The 15,564-nt window shown below is 37.7% G+C and overlaps 1 protein-coding gene across 8 annotated transcripts in view; it reads left to right on the forward strand.

Annotated features, from left to right (window-relative positions):
• The window catches only part of LOC150086788 (uncharacterized), a 181,134-nt gene that overhangs the window by 52,920 nt on the left and 112,650 nt on the right, over positions 1-15,564 (forward strand). For all 8 annotated transcript variants that reach the window (XR_016546898.1, XR_016546896.1, XR_016546897.1 and 5 more), the window contains exon 2: positions 4,255-4,423. Coding sequence is in view for 5 of the 8 variants with exons in the window: in XM_090372752.1 (XP_090228878.1) it covers positions 4,255-4,423 (169 nt within the window). In the remaining 3 variants the exon portion in view is untranslated. The remainder of the gene's footprint in view (positions 1-4,254; positions 4,424-15,564) is intronic.

The following is a 15,564-nucleotide window of genomic DNA, read 5'->3' on the forward strand; positions in this document are numbered from 1 at the left end:
CAATTTATGTCTTCGGGTTAACATTAAAAAAAGCTGTTATTACGGTATTTAACTTAATAATGTGGCTTTTTAACACACACTCTCTCTCTCTCTAGTCGAGTAAGAATCGTGCAGGAATTCACAGACTGAAAAACCATTTATATCTTTTTACTAGTAAATTAGTTTCAAAATTTAATTAAAACTAGGAAGGACTGTTATTAATGACTTCTGTTCCATCTGACCGCACATGCAACCTCTCAACGGTCACATAATTACTCGTTCCCGGTAAGCGTTATGATTGGTTACAACTCTATGGAGAATCGACTAATGATGATAATGTGGAATGTGGCAATCGCTAATGGCCGACTAACTGCTCTAAGATACGTTGCAGCAATGAGCCTACCGGCTTCCATCCTTGCCAATTTACTGCCCCCAGAAGGATGAAATGGAAAAAAAACCAAGTCGTCATCATCATCATCTCTCGAATATTTAATTTCCATTCGTATGTTTAGGCTGAACGATATGGCTTACACTTGCCGAGGTATACATAGATGTCAAGGCTGACTCGACAGGTTTTTCTTAATCATTTACTGTTTCTGTTTAAGAACGCCATACAATGACTTTGAATTCGGCTGAAATAGGACCATTTTTGAGGCAGATTTTCTGTGTTTAAGTAAATGTAGGTGTAGAAAGCTCTATTGTTCAATAATGAGTATTAACGAGTTTATCCACGTAGGAGATGGGAGCTAATAGTGATTATTTAGTTTAAATTCATTTTTTAATTTGAATTCAGATCTTGTTCACGAAAAATCAACTCGATGGTTGAACTAATCCATCAACCAGTATTCATTTGCTTTAATCACCTTTGGGTTTAGTTTTAAGACAGCAATCCAGACTACAGGATATCATAATGGATTACGACAGGATAAACGATCCTGTAGATGTATGATATCATTTGTGTATCAACTTCAGCTTAACATCTAGACAGTGCAGACTACATCAGCAAGAAGAAAATGAATATACATGAATGAAAACTTAGTTGGATGTCTATTCCAGTCTCCTAGAATCTTTACCTGTTGAACTTCTGCAACAGTTCAGCGCTTCGAACAGAAGTATCACTTCCATTCCAGTTACGATAACCCCATACACCTGGCTAATAGATTCTTATAAACATCTTCTTTGATCATCTATTACTACTGTCTTCTGAAACCTGTAAACCCATATGACGTGGGCAACAGAGCACCAGTTTCATTCCAAACATTTTGTACATGTGCATCTCTGACTAGTTGCCGTGAAAATATTTGGAACTGTTGCATAACTACAGTAATAAAGATCTATATACTTAGCCTTTCTTAATTTGTAGAAGTCAGTAAGTTGCCAGTATGGTTTAGTCATTGCAATTGTTCTGGGCTTTGAAAATTGTTTAAAAAATTCTCTATCTTGGAAGAAAGGGAAGTATACCTTCCTCTCTCCATTTAAAAACACGAGTTAATTCTTCCATCCCATGAAAGTTAAGATTTTTAGGAGACCACAATTAACTACAAAAAGACAAAAAATCTTTTCAGAGTGGCAGGGATCTCTCATTTTGTGAGGATATCTCAACGCGTTTCCTGTGAACAAATAAACCTCATTCTCACAAGAAGTGTTCTTCTTTCTAATTTTAAATCATCTCTCAACACTGCTCCCATCGGTGTCGCATTTGAGTCCACTGATACCATAACTTCCAAGATACCAAAGGTTGGGAAAGCCTCACAAAGCGAAACATAAGCGTCATTATAAACTTCCAATGAGAAACTTTTATACTTCATGCCAATTAAGTGGTTTGTTTGAATTAATAAAAGGAATACCAACCATCCCCAGCTTTAAGATCGAAATACCATTCCTTCTTTTTAAAAGAGAGTGAAAATTCGCCGAGGAAACTAAGGTACTTAAGGCATCAGTACATTCTATGGTTGGTTAAAGTTTAATTTCTTACACCGTTAAATAAGAAATAATCTTACTTATATATTTAATAATTACTTATTCAACTCCATTTTCCTTTTATGCTCTTAAATGGAAAGAAAGCTGTTTTAAGTTATAAATAAGAAATTATATAGTTGCGTGCATACCCAGCACACTTCGAGCGTCACACGTTGGCTCTTTCTCCCACCTCCCACTAAATCATTCACCATTATCAAATTTGACCTCGTCTACAAAAACATCTCTGCGCTCATTCATTAGATACAGATGATAGCGATCTAGTTGATCACAACTGGAGGATGTCCATTGATCGCGAGCTGCTTTTGACACCTCACATCCATCAGACGTATCGGTCTACTGCAGCAGCAGCAGCACCTGCAACAAAACAACCCATTTCGAGCAAGGGTAAGAAAGCGAATCGGGAGGGGAAAGCTTTTTTTTTTTTTTAAAAAAAAAAGGAATTTATATATTTCATCTGAAATCCACTTTTCTTATTCATATATAATGTATTAATGTGCAAAGGCTTTCGAATAGAGTTGCCATCTCTCCAGTTTAACCCAGTTTAGGCGTATCATGCTCAAGCCCCGGGTTATCTTTTAATTTCTCCGGATGGGAAGGACGGAGAATCGATGATAACAATCGATAATTAAATGAAAAGAAGTGTGAAAATAAATATTTTAAAAGAAATAAAGTTTAGTGCATACACTAGTGTGATTAAGTTTAGCTTCACATTAGGACATTTCATTATACATTATATGCTCATATACGAGTAGCCCTCATCCAATTGGTACCCCACAAATCTCCATAGTTGCGGATAACCTTATATGCTTAAGTAGTACATTCAAGATGTTCCTGGAATCGCACGCTGGTATTTAAATAGTTTGCGCTACGGCCGTAACGTTTCGCATTGTCGCAGCTGACTGATTGCGGAATGTCTCAGTTTGAACAGCGTGCTAACATCGAGTTTTTTAACCTTTGTAAATCATGCAGCAGCCTCCCTATTCCCCCGACCTTGCACCGCTTGACTTCTGGCTATTCCCTAAACTGGAAATTGGGATCAAAGTATCGCCGAAGTGGCCCTACGTGCTATTAACAAAACACGAATTTTAAAGAATGTTTGAAAGCTTGGGAAGACCGATGGAACAAGTGTGGATGCAAAAGAAAGGCACTTTGATGGTGATTAGGCTAATAAGCCCAAACGTCACGAGATCGACCCATCACGTTTTGTACCAACTTAATCTCTGTTTTTAATATAATAAATATCAAAACTTGCAGGTGACATGAAGATTGGGAGAGTGGTTAATGATGAGCATCAAGCATCGCTGATTCTAGATGACTTGGATAGACTGCAAGGATGGTTAGAAGAGTGGAACTGTGTTTGAATGCAGAAAAATGCAAGGTCTTACTCTTGGGGAACAGCAACCCCAAAATAACTTATACTCTTGGTGGGAATTAATTAAAAACAACAGAAAAATAAAGGTATTTTGGAGTTGTGATACTGGACGTGAAGTTCTCCGAGTAGTGCAGACAGGCAGCATTGTAGGCCCATGGTGTCCTGGTGATGATTTATCGAATATTTGATTGTAGAGATAGAGAAGTTATTCTCACTGTATAAGGCAAATTATAAGACCGCACTTGGAATACTCTCGAGGTATGGCATCAGCACCTATAAAAAGACATTGAGCTTCTTGGAAAGGTCCAAGACACTCAACCCACATGGTAATATCTGCAAAAGTGCACCAGTAAGAAGAAAGACTTTGAATGTGGTCTACAGAGTTTGGCAAGCAGACTCCTTGGAGGGGACCTGAGTAAAGTTTATAAGGCGAAAGCGGATAGTAAAATGAATGAAGGCGAAATTTTGACCGTTATAATTCCAGAACTAGAGAGGGACGAGTTATTAATTACTGGAATAAATTACCTCCCTGGTGGGTGATTGAGACTGAAAGCTTGGAGAAATCTAAAGGTTAGCTGAATAGATGCTCACTTAAGGAGAGAATCGCATTGGTAATTAATCTTTTTATGCATTTTAGTTTCTATTATTATTATTGACCGATACAGCAAGAGCCAGTGGTTCGTTGTCCTATATTTCTAACACTTTCTTACGATATTTAAGATTTTAAACAACTTTTAAAAAGCGGTGTTATAATTTCAGACAGAAAATCTTTGCACTGATATTTTCTAATATGATATTATTGGGACATTAGGATTTATTCTCTTTTATCATCCCTATTGAAATTTAAATAAGAACGGAATTATCAATTTGCTCTAGAACATGATCATAGAACTACCAACTAAAAATAATTCGTTGTTTTTCAGAGCTAAAGAACAAACGGCCACTGTTGGTGGGGCACCTCAGCCAAGACCCCAATTGTTATGTCCTGCATGCAATGTTGCAGATCTGGAAGTGGAAACGAATAAAATGTGCGGTGATTGTGGAAGGAATTTTTGCCAAAAGTGTGGAACGTTTGTACCAGGAGAAGGAAGAGTAAGAATTATTAAACACTTCTGTTAAATTTAACTGTAAAATTCATTTGTTTACTTTTTTAATTTATTATTATGCAAATATTATTGTCTTCATGATGAATATATACTTGTATTAATACAAGCTTTTCTTAAGATTATGCAACGTACTATGCTACCAACGCAATATAAAATACTAAGCAGCTTATGTAATATACAATATTCCAAAAGTATTAGAACGTCCCTACCGATGTGGTAGGCCTGCGAATGAGAAGCATGATGCTTAAAAGTGGCAAGAAATAACAGCAACGAGTTGCTGGAATACGTTGAGTTTCCAAACGGCTTAATCTTCGGGTGCCGCATCAACAACTTACATCGACAGCCTGTTTGTACCCATAAAATCAATCGTAGCCGATGTATGCATCCGCTGTTCAGCCTGCCCGACCATCGCAGATGGTCGGGCAGGCTGAAAAGCAGACAGATAGAAATCGTGGATCCCTGAAGAAAGCGATGAAAACAAACAGTAAAGTTCTTAGAAAATATTACATTGGATTCCATCCCTCTTAGGTCATGGAACACTTAAACGAGATCCCATTGAGGGATGAGTCGCTTAACTGTCTTTAAATCAGCAACTGAGTTCAGATGAGAAAAATATCTGAGGGATGTCGTCTACCACAGCATATTGTGTCGCCAATGAAGTTTGGAATAGACGGGGTTACTTCTTGTGGTTCGGACTCGAACTGTTTGCTGCAGCAAAAAAAAAAAAGCCATCAGTGATGAGTTATACAACATCGTGGGCAATTTCGTGTTCTCGTACTCTTCCAATCCTATGAAAATGGGCTTTTTTTGTTCCGGCATGATTCGCCATCGCATACAATGATTGAAGAATTATGCCGGAACAAAAACATAATTCTTCATCGCAACCTAAAAAGTTTGTTTTAAGATGATAAAGTCCAGCCACCTAGCCGTGCCATACATGAATCCTATCGAACAGTTTTGGGAATGCAGGATCAATACGCCCCTCTTATATAGCTGAACTAGAAACTACACTGAAGGAGGAATGGTCAAAATTGTCTACTACCAAATTCCTAAAGACAAAATTTGCAGATGGCGGGAAGATTACGACAGTTGTTTTATTTAATTTATTTTTTTTTTTATTTTTGTGCTACAGCAACAGCTTGGTAACTTTTCACCATACGGGCCCTCGCGTATAGCACAGTGGATATAATCACCAAACCACGCTCGGTGGAAAAGGCCCAGTTTAGACGATCAACACAAACACCATGCGGCTATAGTAATACAAAGTATTCATGCACCATCACGCATAGAAAAAGAAACGAATTTTAATGAAATTAATGAGGTGCAGGCCCATCAATCAATCGGTTAATCGCATATCAATCCGTCGTGCAGTACTCTCAACCAATTCTCTAAACCAGGCATCTGCATCCATTACACATTACTAGGCAGAAAGGTCTCAACAAGTAGTTTCGATTGTACACTTGCTGAAGGCAAGGGTGAGATCTAATTGACAGCTTCTCCGGTTCTGTATTGACAAAAGTTGCTGTATATTTTTGAGAGAATCAGAGTAGTCCTAGAAGCCTGTCCATCTGTTCAGAGAACCGCTTTTGTATGCTGACCCCAAACACGAACGGTATAAAGAAATTGAGGTCTTCAAGATCGGATCAAGGTCCTCTTCAGGTCATCTGAAATCTATGACAATCAAACCGTACTTCGAGCTCAAATTTACTAAAGGAGCTCGCTCCAGCAACTCGACCCAATGGCATGGATGGATTCTGTCATAAGATTTAATAACCTTGGGTTGGACACCACCAGAGAATTACTTGATTAAAAAATGCGCAAAAGTTATTAGGACCTATAGTATAGTACTCTAGTAGAGCATGGTGTGAGGACTGAAAAGAGACAAACGCAATTATAGTACATTCCCTTAAAGCAAAATCAGAATTTTCCTTTAAGTGAATGTACTTTAATTAAGGCAATACCATTATGGTCGAGGTGTGTCCGAGATGCGATAATTGATTTCATTTTGGGTAATCGAAAAAGTTCATACGTTACAAACCATTACAGGACAACTGAAGTTGACGGATTTTTATATTGAGCTATAACTGATATTGTTTCAGAAATTAAAGATTTTATAAGATAAAATCATCTATCTATAATAAAAGGTCTCCTGTAAGACGGCTGATGTGTCTCAGAAACAACATGGTTCAAGTTCAGTATCTGGACATAGGTAATAACTGTCGAATGACTTCTATATAACAGTTTGTTAATTCGGGTTAATTCTTTCAACTGAAAAATAGCACATCCTCACTCAAACTCTGTTACTGCACTTATCATTCAGTTCCTGTGTTAATATATACTCGAATTATATTGTATTTTTAAAGAGTATATTGAAGTATCACTTTCTACAACAGTTTCATCTTTATTGGAGTATTTGGTTTAAGACAGAGATACACTAGTAAATATATTATGACAAGTTAATTTCAAGAAATTTTTTATTTTTAAAGTAGCTCATGTAGTGGAAAAAGGTTACCAGATCCTGCTATAGTAATAATAATAATAATTTATTTAAATGAGAGACAGATTAGTGTATATTAAGTTTCCCATGTATTTTCAAGAATTTGTACCTTACACTACCCGGACGTTGGTTTCATAATAACGTCACTACCACTCACTCCAATGTCATAGCGATCAAAGGAAGCGTGTTGGCCCCCTTGACACAATCCACTCTCCTGGCAGGCTTTCCACCAATGAACGATATACTGCAGCAGCACAGTCTTCCATTCGTCTTGCAGAACAGTGCCATTTCAGTTGCCTATGCGGGCCATGTTGGTCTGACCCTCACTCGTCATTCTAGTTCATCCCTCAGGTGTTCCCTGGGTTCAAATAGGAACTCTGCATAGGCCATTCCAACTTTCACACATTCATGTCCATGAAACATTCTCGAATTGGTGGTACGGCACGGAGAACAAAACCCTGTTCAAACTACCACGAATCTTCTTTACCAAAGAACTACCACACTGTACAGAACAAGAAATTGCCTAAAATGTTAGGTAGGCGTCGGCGTTCATGGTTTTCACGCTGTAAACAACAGGTTCTAGGCCATACCACGAGAAACAACGCCACACCATAACCCCACCTCTTTCGAACTTCACCATTGGCGAAATGCACTTCGGCAGCACACGTTCTGCAGGCATCGTCCACACCCACCCATCTGATCGGAATAGAGCGTAGTGAGATTCGTTACCCCATATCGCCAATTTTCACTGTCCTATGGGTCACTCACAGCGTTCGTTGTACCATGAAAGGAATGCTGATTGCGACTGCTGATGTTTGGCTTACGCGCCACTTCTGCCGGTCTGTAAACCTCAACCCCTTTTGATGCTTTAACTCTCTTATCACGCGGGTTCCTTGACACGCGTGTGCCTGTGACGATGAGCTCAAAATTCCATTCACTCCAAAGATGGAGTGAATGGAATTTAAGTTTTCTCCGTCTCAAAACTTCTTGATCGACTACAGTATTTTCAATAATAGTTACGAAGTGGAATAAAATACACTTAATCCTGAAATATGAAAATAAAATAACGCAAGTTTATTTTATTATTATCGAGATACATTACAGAGCACAAAGCTCTGTACAATAATGATAAAACTATTAAATAACATCCTAAACTTTAAAGTTATTAAAAAAATATTAAAGAAATAGTAATAGGCTTAAATAAAACACGGTATTCTATTTAACAGTTACGCATTAAAAGTGCAATTAATTTAATCGATTAATCAATGAACGAGGTTTTCTAAAGTCTTTCATATTAATTAGCTATTGCCATGGGCAAGATGACTGCCATAACTAATCAACCCGTCATCAGTAGCATCAGCTAGTCATTATTCTTAGCTGTCTAGAATATAGTTACCCTCGAAACTATAAATCAGACGGTGTAAAGCGCCCTCTAGGTGTTCGTCTCTTAACACCAGCTGTCAGTTTTGAAATAATCCAAAATGAGTGCCGAGCACGATATTGCCATGATAGATTAAGGTTGAATATGAAATCTGTACAATTAATAATAAACACATCAACCTCGATTCTTCATCTATTGAAAGGAGACCACAATATTCCCTTTATGCAAATAAGCACGCAAAAGTTTGTCAGCAGGTTACTAACAGATCGCACACAGGTCTGGTTATCTTGATGGAAGCCCTCGGATTCAGAAATCATTAAGAAAACTCTCCTTAATTAAGAAGTGATAAATATTTGGTGAAATCTCAGACTTCACAAACAAATTGAACGAACAAAATTCATTATACATACTACAGGTCACAAAAAAAAGTTGTCCCTTTCGTTCTAAATACTTTAACAATTTACTTAGGACTGTCTCAGTAGAAAATTAATTACGCACTAGCTTGGAAGCTACGAGGTAGAATACTATGCTGGACTGAGATGATTCACAATAAGCCATTAGGGTTATAAGAAAAAAGTTCCTTCAAATCGAATTAAGTTCTTGAATTCTTTCACTAGTTGAGGAGTGGAAAGTCAGTATTCTCTAAGAAACTTGCCTACTTACATGTTTTAGGCAATTACAGTACAGTGTATAAAATATATATATATATATATATTGAGCCCTTTGAAAGATGGTATGAGCCCATGAAGGCTTTGATAGGGCGAACCCTGAATAAATTGGTAAACCGAGAAGATAAGTGCTTAACATTCCAACAAATCAAGCTTTACCTTAAAACGTAGTTTTCACCCCAACCTGTATATTATTCTCTGCACTTAAACTCTAAAATACATGCATGTTAATGAGGCAAAAAAGTCATACGTACAGGGGGAAAAAAATAATTTCTGGGATTCTTTTGGTCCGATTTTTATTAAATTTGGAATGGGCTTTTTGGAAAAATCTTTCTTTAGAGCCCAAATATACAATTTTATGAAAATCAATACTCTAATAACCGAGTTATTACATGCAAACGGACGGACGGACATCATAAAGATAACAGGATATGCACATACTGCATATCCTACAACAATGAAACAGTGTCACAACCTGGTCTCCATCAAACTTATAGAGGTGGACTGACAGTCGTGTGTCCACCACAGACCTCGTTCACACACACCTCCAAATAGATCACGAGTGAGAGGAGACAATTATTTCAGTCGATTGAAGTTTTTCGTTGCAGTTAGAGAAACGCGCTCTTTATCTGCACCTACGAGTTCCTGGTCATTTTGCTCTTCTCTACTTGGGCTCTTCACATTGTAAGCGACATGTAGCCACGAGTTTCCGCTCCGACGTTTTTATTTGCTCGCGGTCGTCATAAAACGTGCTTCCTTGGCAGCTGATAGCTCTCAGCAGGGTTCCATATTTGGTTTCATCCTTTCGCTAACAGAGATTTCTGTCGGCACAGACGACTCTCCCTCTCTCTCTCTCTTCGAAGGCAGTGACCGAGAGATCAATATCGTGGCACGTTAGAGTGTAGAACGTGCAAATTTAGTAAACTCTCTCTCTCTCTCTCTTGCGCCTTTTACTCTTCAATCTTTGTTCCCTTTTAAGAATCAGTATTCTTCTTCTTAACCGTCGCAAATACATCATAAGGAGAAATTATAATTAATTATTTTAAAATTTGCATTCAAATTTGTGAATTATTCGTTCCAATTATGCACTTTTGCACCCTTCAGCTGTGACGTGAGCAAAGCTATTTATCACGTGATAGCGTGCGCGAAAATTAAAACAGTATGTAAGAAATATTAGCAAGATATTTGGCATGCTAAAGATTTAAAGGAAATATGAACAACATTAACAGGGGCGGTCTATAAAAATCGAATAAATCACGAAATGGAGGTATGTAGATTATGCTGATACACCATAATATCTCATTTTTCATTCTAGAAAACTTACACTGCTATTTTCATTACAAAAAAAAGCTCTTCACACTGGTATAAATTAAAATTATTTAAATGAAGATATTTATAATGATTGGTAACGAAAATGCGAAACGGAAATGACGAAAATGACGTCACTTCCTAAAGGCGTCAGCATAAAACGTTACATCGTTTATAACTTCGGTTCTAGTGGTTCGATTTTAAACATTTAAACGGTTTTGATTTTCTATTATCGTCTGCTATCGAATTGTGAAAAGTGTTGAAAATAAAATCTATATAATAATATACTAATAATGATATATGAAAGGATGAAACTGCGTGCAGACAACTGTACAGTCACAATAGCTAGCTGCGTAGATGGGCACTCGCGATTGCAATCGAACTGTGGAGTATTCGGAGCACTCTACCTGTGAGGATTGACAACCGCCCAAACCACTAGTGCGAGGAGCTCTTCATTGTAATGTACATTAAGAACTATTGACTGGCAACTTCGATCAATGACAACAGCGTGCACGTAAACAGAAAGGAATCAACTGCGCGACACTTAACCCAATATATGGCGAGAGAAAGCGAAAATGTAGGACTATAAACAACCATGAAACTGAATTGGATAATGCGAGCTGCTTCGACGAATTGCAACTGTCAAAGGGGCACAGGAAATACCCAACGGAATGCGAAAAGAAAGATTACATTGTTTAGATAAAACTTTTCTGGAAGAATGACACGAACCGTGTTTTTACCTGCGTAGACGTTGCGTAGGAACTGTAGGTGAGTTAGAAATTTTAAAACTTCAATATGGCATGTGTCAACAAAAAATAAACTTCGGTTTTTTAAGTCTTGTTGTCACGAATCTCAAGGCTGATCTGGAAATTCAGAAAATAAACGTAGAAAGGATAAACGATGAAGTGAAAAAGTTGGTTCTGTGAGTTTGCAATTGGATGGTGAATGGATGCTGACTGTTTGCGCAACGTGTTGGGACTGGTTTGGAAGAGAGACGGGAAATTATAGAAGCCAATTCAGAAGAACAGTGATGCCCATGAAGTATCTATAGAAAAACCATGCAGCAGAATATCTATGAGACAGGAGTAGACAGATTTTGTAAGACATAGGTCATTAATTAGCCTAGATGTCCTCTTTTGAATGGAGGCTAGAAGCCTGAGATAGGTTATCGGGGAACCACCCCAGATGTGACAACATTCCATGGTAGGGTAGATTTTAGATTTATACAGAGCTGTATAAATCTAAAATCGTCTTGTCTAGAAATATGAATATCTTCAAAGATAAGCAAAGGAGCAGAAGAATCCTTTTTTGAAAGTTATAGGACTTAGTTTTAAAAAGATTGAAATTAACTAAGTTATCTTTGCCACATTGGATAATTACCTGGAGATCAGCATTTAAGGAATCGGTGGTGGATATTCCAGAAGTTGAAGCTGTTTGTGCAAGACTAGGTTTCGCAAACTGGAAGGTGGAATGCAATGTACCATCATCAGCAAAACAATGGATAGGATTTCCGGTCAATGGAAGAAGATCATTAATATACAAGAGAAAAAGAGTGGGGGAATGAACTGAACCTTGGGGGACACCAGCATTAATGGAGAAATGGATTAGAGAGAGATCTATCAGTGAGCGGTCAGAGAGTAAACTGGATATCCAATTACAAAAATTGGTTGGAAAAAGATGGAAGCTTATTTAGAAGACCTTTATGCCAAACACGATCGAAAGCCTTTGAAATGTCAAGAGCAACTGCTTGAGTTTCACTAATTTTTTCCATTGAATTTGTCCAGATATGAAGAACGTGTACCAGTATGTCACCAGTTGGTCGACACTAATGGATTTCATATTGGCAAGCATTGATCAAATGGAAGGTTTCAAGATAGTCTAGAAGTTGGCGGTTATTGGATTTCTCCAATACTTTGGATGGAGTAGAGGTAAGGACATTGGACGAGTCGAATTTGCCACCTTTAGCGACTGGCTGGATTTGAGTAAATTTCCAATCAGTGGAATAAGAAAGTGTTAAAAGGGGACACACAACAGATCAAACATGTGTTTTGATTGGTTGTTAGAGAAGATGTTTACTAATCTGTTCTGTTCTGTTATTTTTAGCTAAGACGATGAGGTTTTACTCATTTTTAATGCGAGCAAAATTCTTTCAGCGTTATCTATTAATAATAGTTTACGAAATATATTATCCTAAATTACTATTCGCTTCTGTTTTTCTAAGCTGAGGCCTACATTAAAATAAATAAATAAAATAAAATCTAGAATAGGATGAAATAATTTTCTACCAGGTGAACCGATTTCAGGATGCCAGAAATTCCCAGACTTTTTGTTCAAAACTTTTCATCCCAGAAATTTTCCCTTCAAAAATTCTCACTTTAATGAAATATTTTAAACACTTCAATATAAAACTACGTACACATATCGGGAATTATGGGGGAATTACAATGTGTTTTTATTGAATCTTTTAAAACTTTACAAGAATTATAGGATTGAAATGTTAATTTAACAAAACAGACAATTTGTCTGATAAAAAAAAATGCAGTGAATCACCAAAGAGATGTTTCCAATAAATTTGTCTAAGATGTACTTAATACATCAATTCAAAGGATGAATCCAGAAGTTTCTTTAGTTCTACAGGCACCATTTATGGTAAAATCCCAAATACTCCTAAGAGAGAAAACCGTAACCTTCTACAAATAAAATAACAGGAAAACCTGTCTGCTGTTGTAAATTGATGGCAAGTTCCTGAATGCGTGATGACGTCACGTCCACGTACCTATACCCTCAAACTCCAAAATGCGCATAAAGTACCCGTATAGCAATTGAAAACGAGATAGTGAATTTATTTATAGAAAAACCAGAGAAGCCTTAACTCCTGTGCAATGACTGCCTCTCACGTTTTTCTGCGTTGTTATTTTATCTAAGAAAAATAAAGTTTCCTTTCCAGAAGATTTATAAGTATCGTCCACACATCTACTCCATTAGATGTTTTACAACTCGTGTCCATTCTTACAAGTTCCACCGCATTAAGAATGCAAGGGAACTCGTCATCGTGGGAAAAGAGGCACTTGCTAAACGTGGGATTGATGGGATGTGGCTATTTTCTCTAACAATATGCATATATCGTCAATAAAGATGCGATGCGGGGCTCCTGACAGACAAATAGTGCATTCTTCGAGAACGAACGAAGGAAAGAAGGATTCTAGAGTTGTGTGTGGTAGGCGCATTTCTGTTGAGCTGTAATTATTTAGCGTATTAATGAAGCGCGCATTTTTCTCGCTTCGTTTAGCTGCAGCTGCATTCCACATTGAGATAGAGAGTCGGAAGCGAGTTAAATTTTCATAACGAGCTGCCATTATGACGCCATCTATCTGCTGCTCTTAAATTAACCTTTTCTGCGGTTTCTGTTAATGTGATTTTGTTTTCGGCGCTTCATTCTTCAGACATTTTGGAATTGAATTAATGAGAACTGCGCATTTAAAACTAAAAGAAGAGAATAGATGGAACTTTTCGCAGCTAACACCATAATACATTCAAGATTATGACGTACAATAGATCAAACTATATACTATAGCAAAAAAAAGAGACAGGCTACCTGCACGTTTCCATTCATACAATATTTAATGACGTATCGACTCATTGCTAGCCTTAAACACACATTGAACCTTCGTTGGTAGATTCAGAAGAATTTTTGAAAACAGCAAGGAGGTATATTAGTTAATTTTTTTTTCTTAATACAGCAGTTGATTCAGCTACTGATTATGGGTGTGTTAACTCCCATAAGCTGACGTTCCAGTTCATCTTACGGCTGTTCAGCATGGTTAAGATCGGTGCTTTGAGCAGGCCAATGAATCTTTTGCAAGTCTTCAAACCAAGCCATAGTCGCTACGGGTTGTGCAGTATGGCATGATGTATTGTGGTGATAAACCAGAAAAGGACCCTCCTCATACTGCTGTCACTGTGCACGAATTGTGCTATTGGCTAGAATGCACAACCCGTAGCGACTTTGGCTTGGTTTGAAGCATGTCCGTGAATTGACAATATTCGATGAGGAGTGGTGGGATTTGCGTAACCCCTCTTCTGAGTACCCTCCGGTTTCTTTCCATCAAATTGTGGCCTCTACGAAGGTTTTCCTGCTGTAGTACCATGACGTTACCATTTTGTGATTATGTCATCCATCGCTGACCTAGGGTTGCAGTTTTGCTGCAATGGCACTAACGGATTTATGGCTAATATTGATCTTATCATGACTCCCCGTTAAAAGTCGCTCAGTCCAACGCCTCGACCCATCTACTGTATTTCGGTGACCTGCTTGATTCCAGCGCGAATGCTGGATATGATTCATTTTCCCAAATCCTAGAACTCTACGTTAATTTTGAAATATAGTGTATAATAAAATACATATATTAAGCTAAAAAATTACAGGAAATAATCAACAAAAATGCAATCTGCCTTGCATTCAAGTTTATATATTCACTTATTTCATCCCCATTTATTTTCAAAATTCCGCTAGGCGGTGTTATACTGAACCCACAGATACTCAGCCTCATAACAGGCACTCCACTAAATTAAACTTTAAGCACAGAATAGTTCAGCTGTAAGTTTTCGTCCTACGTCTTTAAAACTAACCCACGCTGTCAATGGAGCAAGAAGGCTGAAGCTCATTAAATTGGCAGGTTGACATCCTGACATTCGAACTGGGATGACTGAAGAGCGAACTGCCATAAGGTGACTCCGATTGACGGTTAATTTCTCAAGCGCTAGCCATTATTTGCAGTTCACTTATTGCTATGGTGATCGAGGACTGGATGAAATAAAAAAATAATAATAAATAAATAAAGCAGAAAACAGTTTCATTCTGGATTGGTCGTCGATTCCCTCTGGACATCGACTACTGTTTCAAGAAACACATTTTGCGTTATCCATCCGTTTCTGTTATGAGTCATGACACTGACATCCATTCATTCTCCTGTTGCCATTTTATTTCCAAAAGATTGATTAGTCACGTCGCTTGCTCGCTTCACCGTCGCAGATGCTTTCATGAACGAATTTCGGAAATATCTTCTGCCTGCTATTAGAATGTATACACAGCTAAATTCATTTCCTTGAGGGGAAGCCGGTCCTAATAAACTGGTCGCTTAAATCTGCTACAATGTGTACAAAGGCGATAGCAATACTCAAATCCAACGATAAATGTTTTCCTTGAGTGAGTTAGGTGAACAGTTCCTGAACCTATTAATTAAAACGCACGATCGTTCCACCTTTATGACAGA

Source organism: Mastigoproctus giganteus, chromosome 4 (genome assembly GCF_048544385.1).
Source record: "Mastigoproctus giganteus isolate SK-2022 chromosome 4, ASM4854438v1, whole genome shotgun sequence".
In the NCBI taxonomy this organism is placed as follows: Eukaryota; Metazoa; Arthropoda; class Arachnida; order Uropygi; family Thelyphonidae; genus Mastigoproctus; species Mastigoproctus giganteus.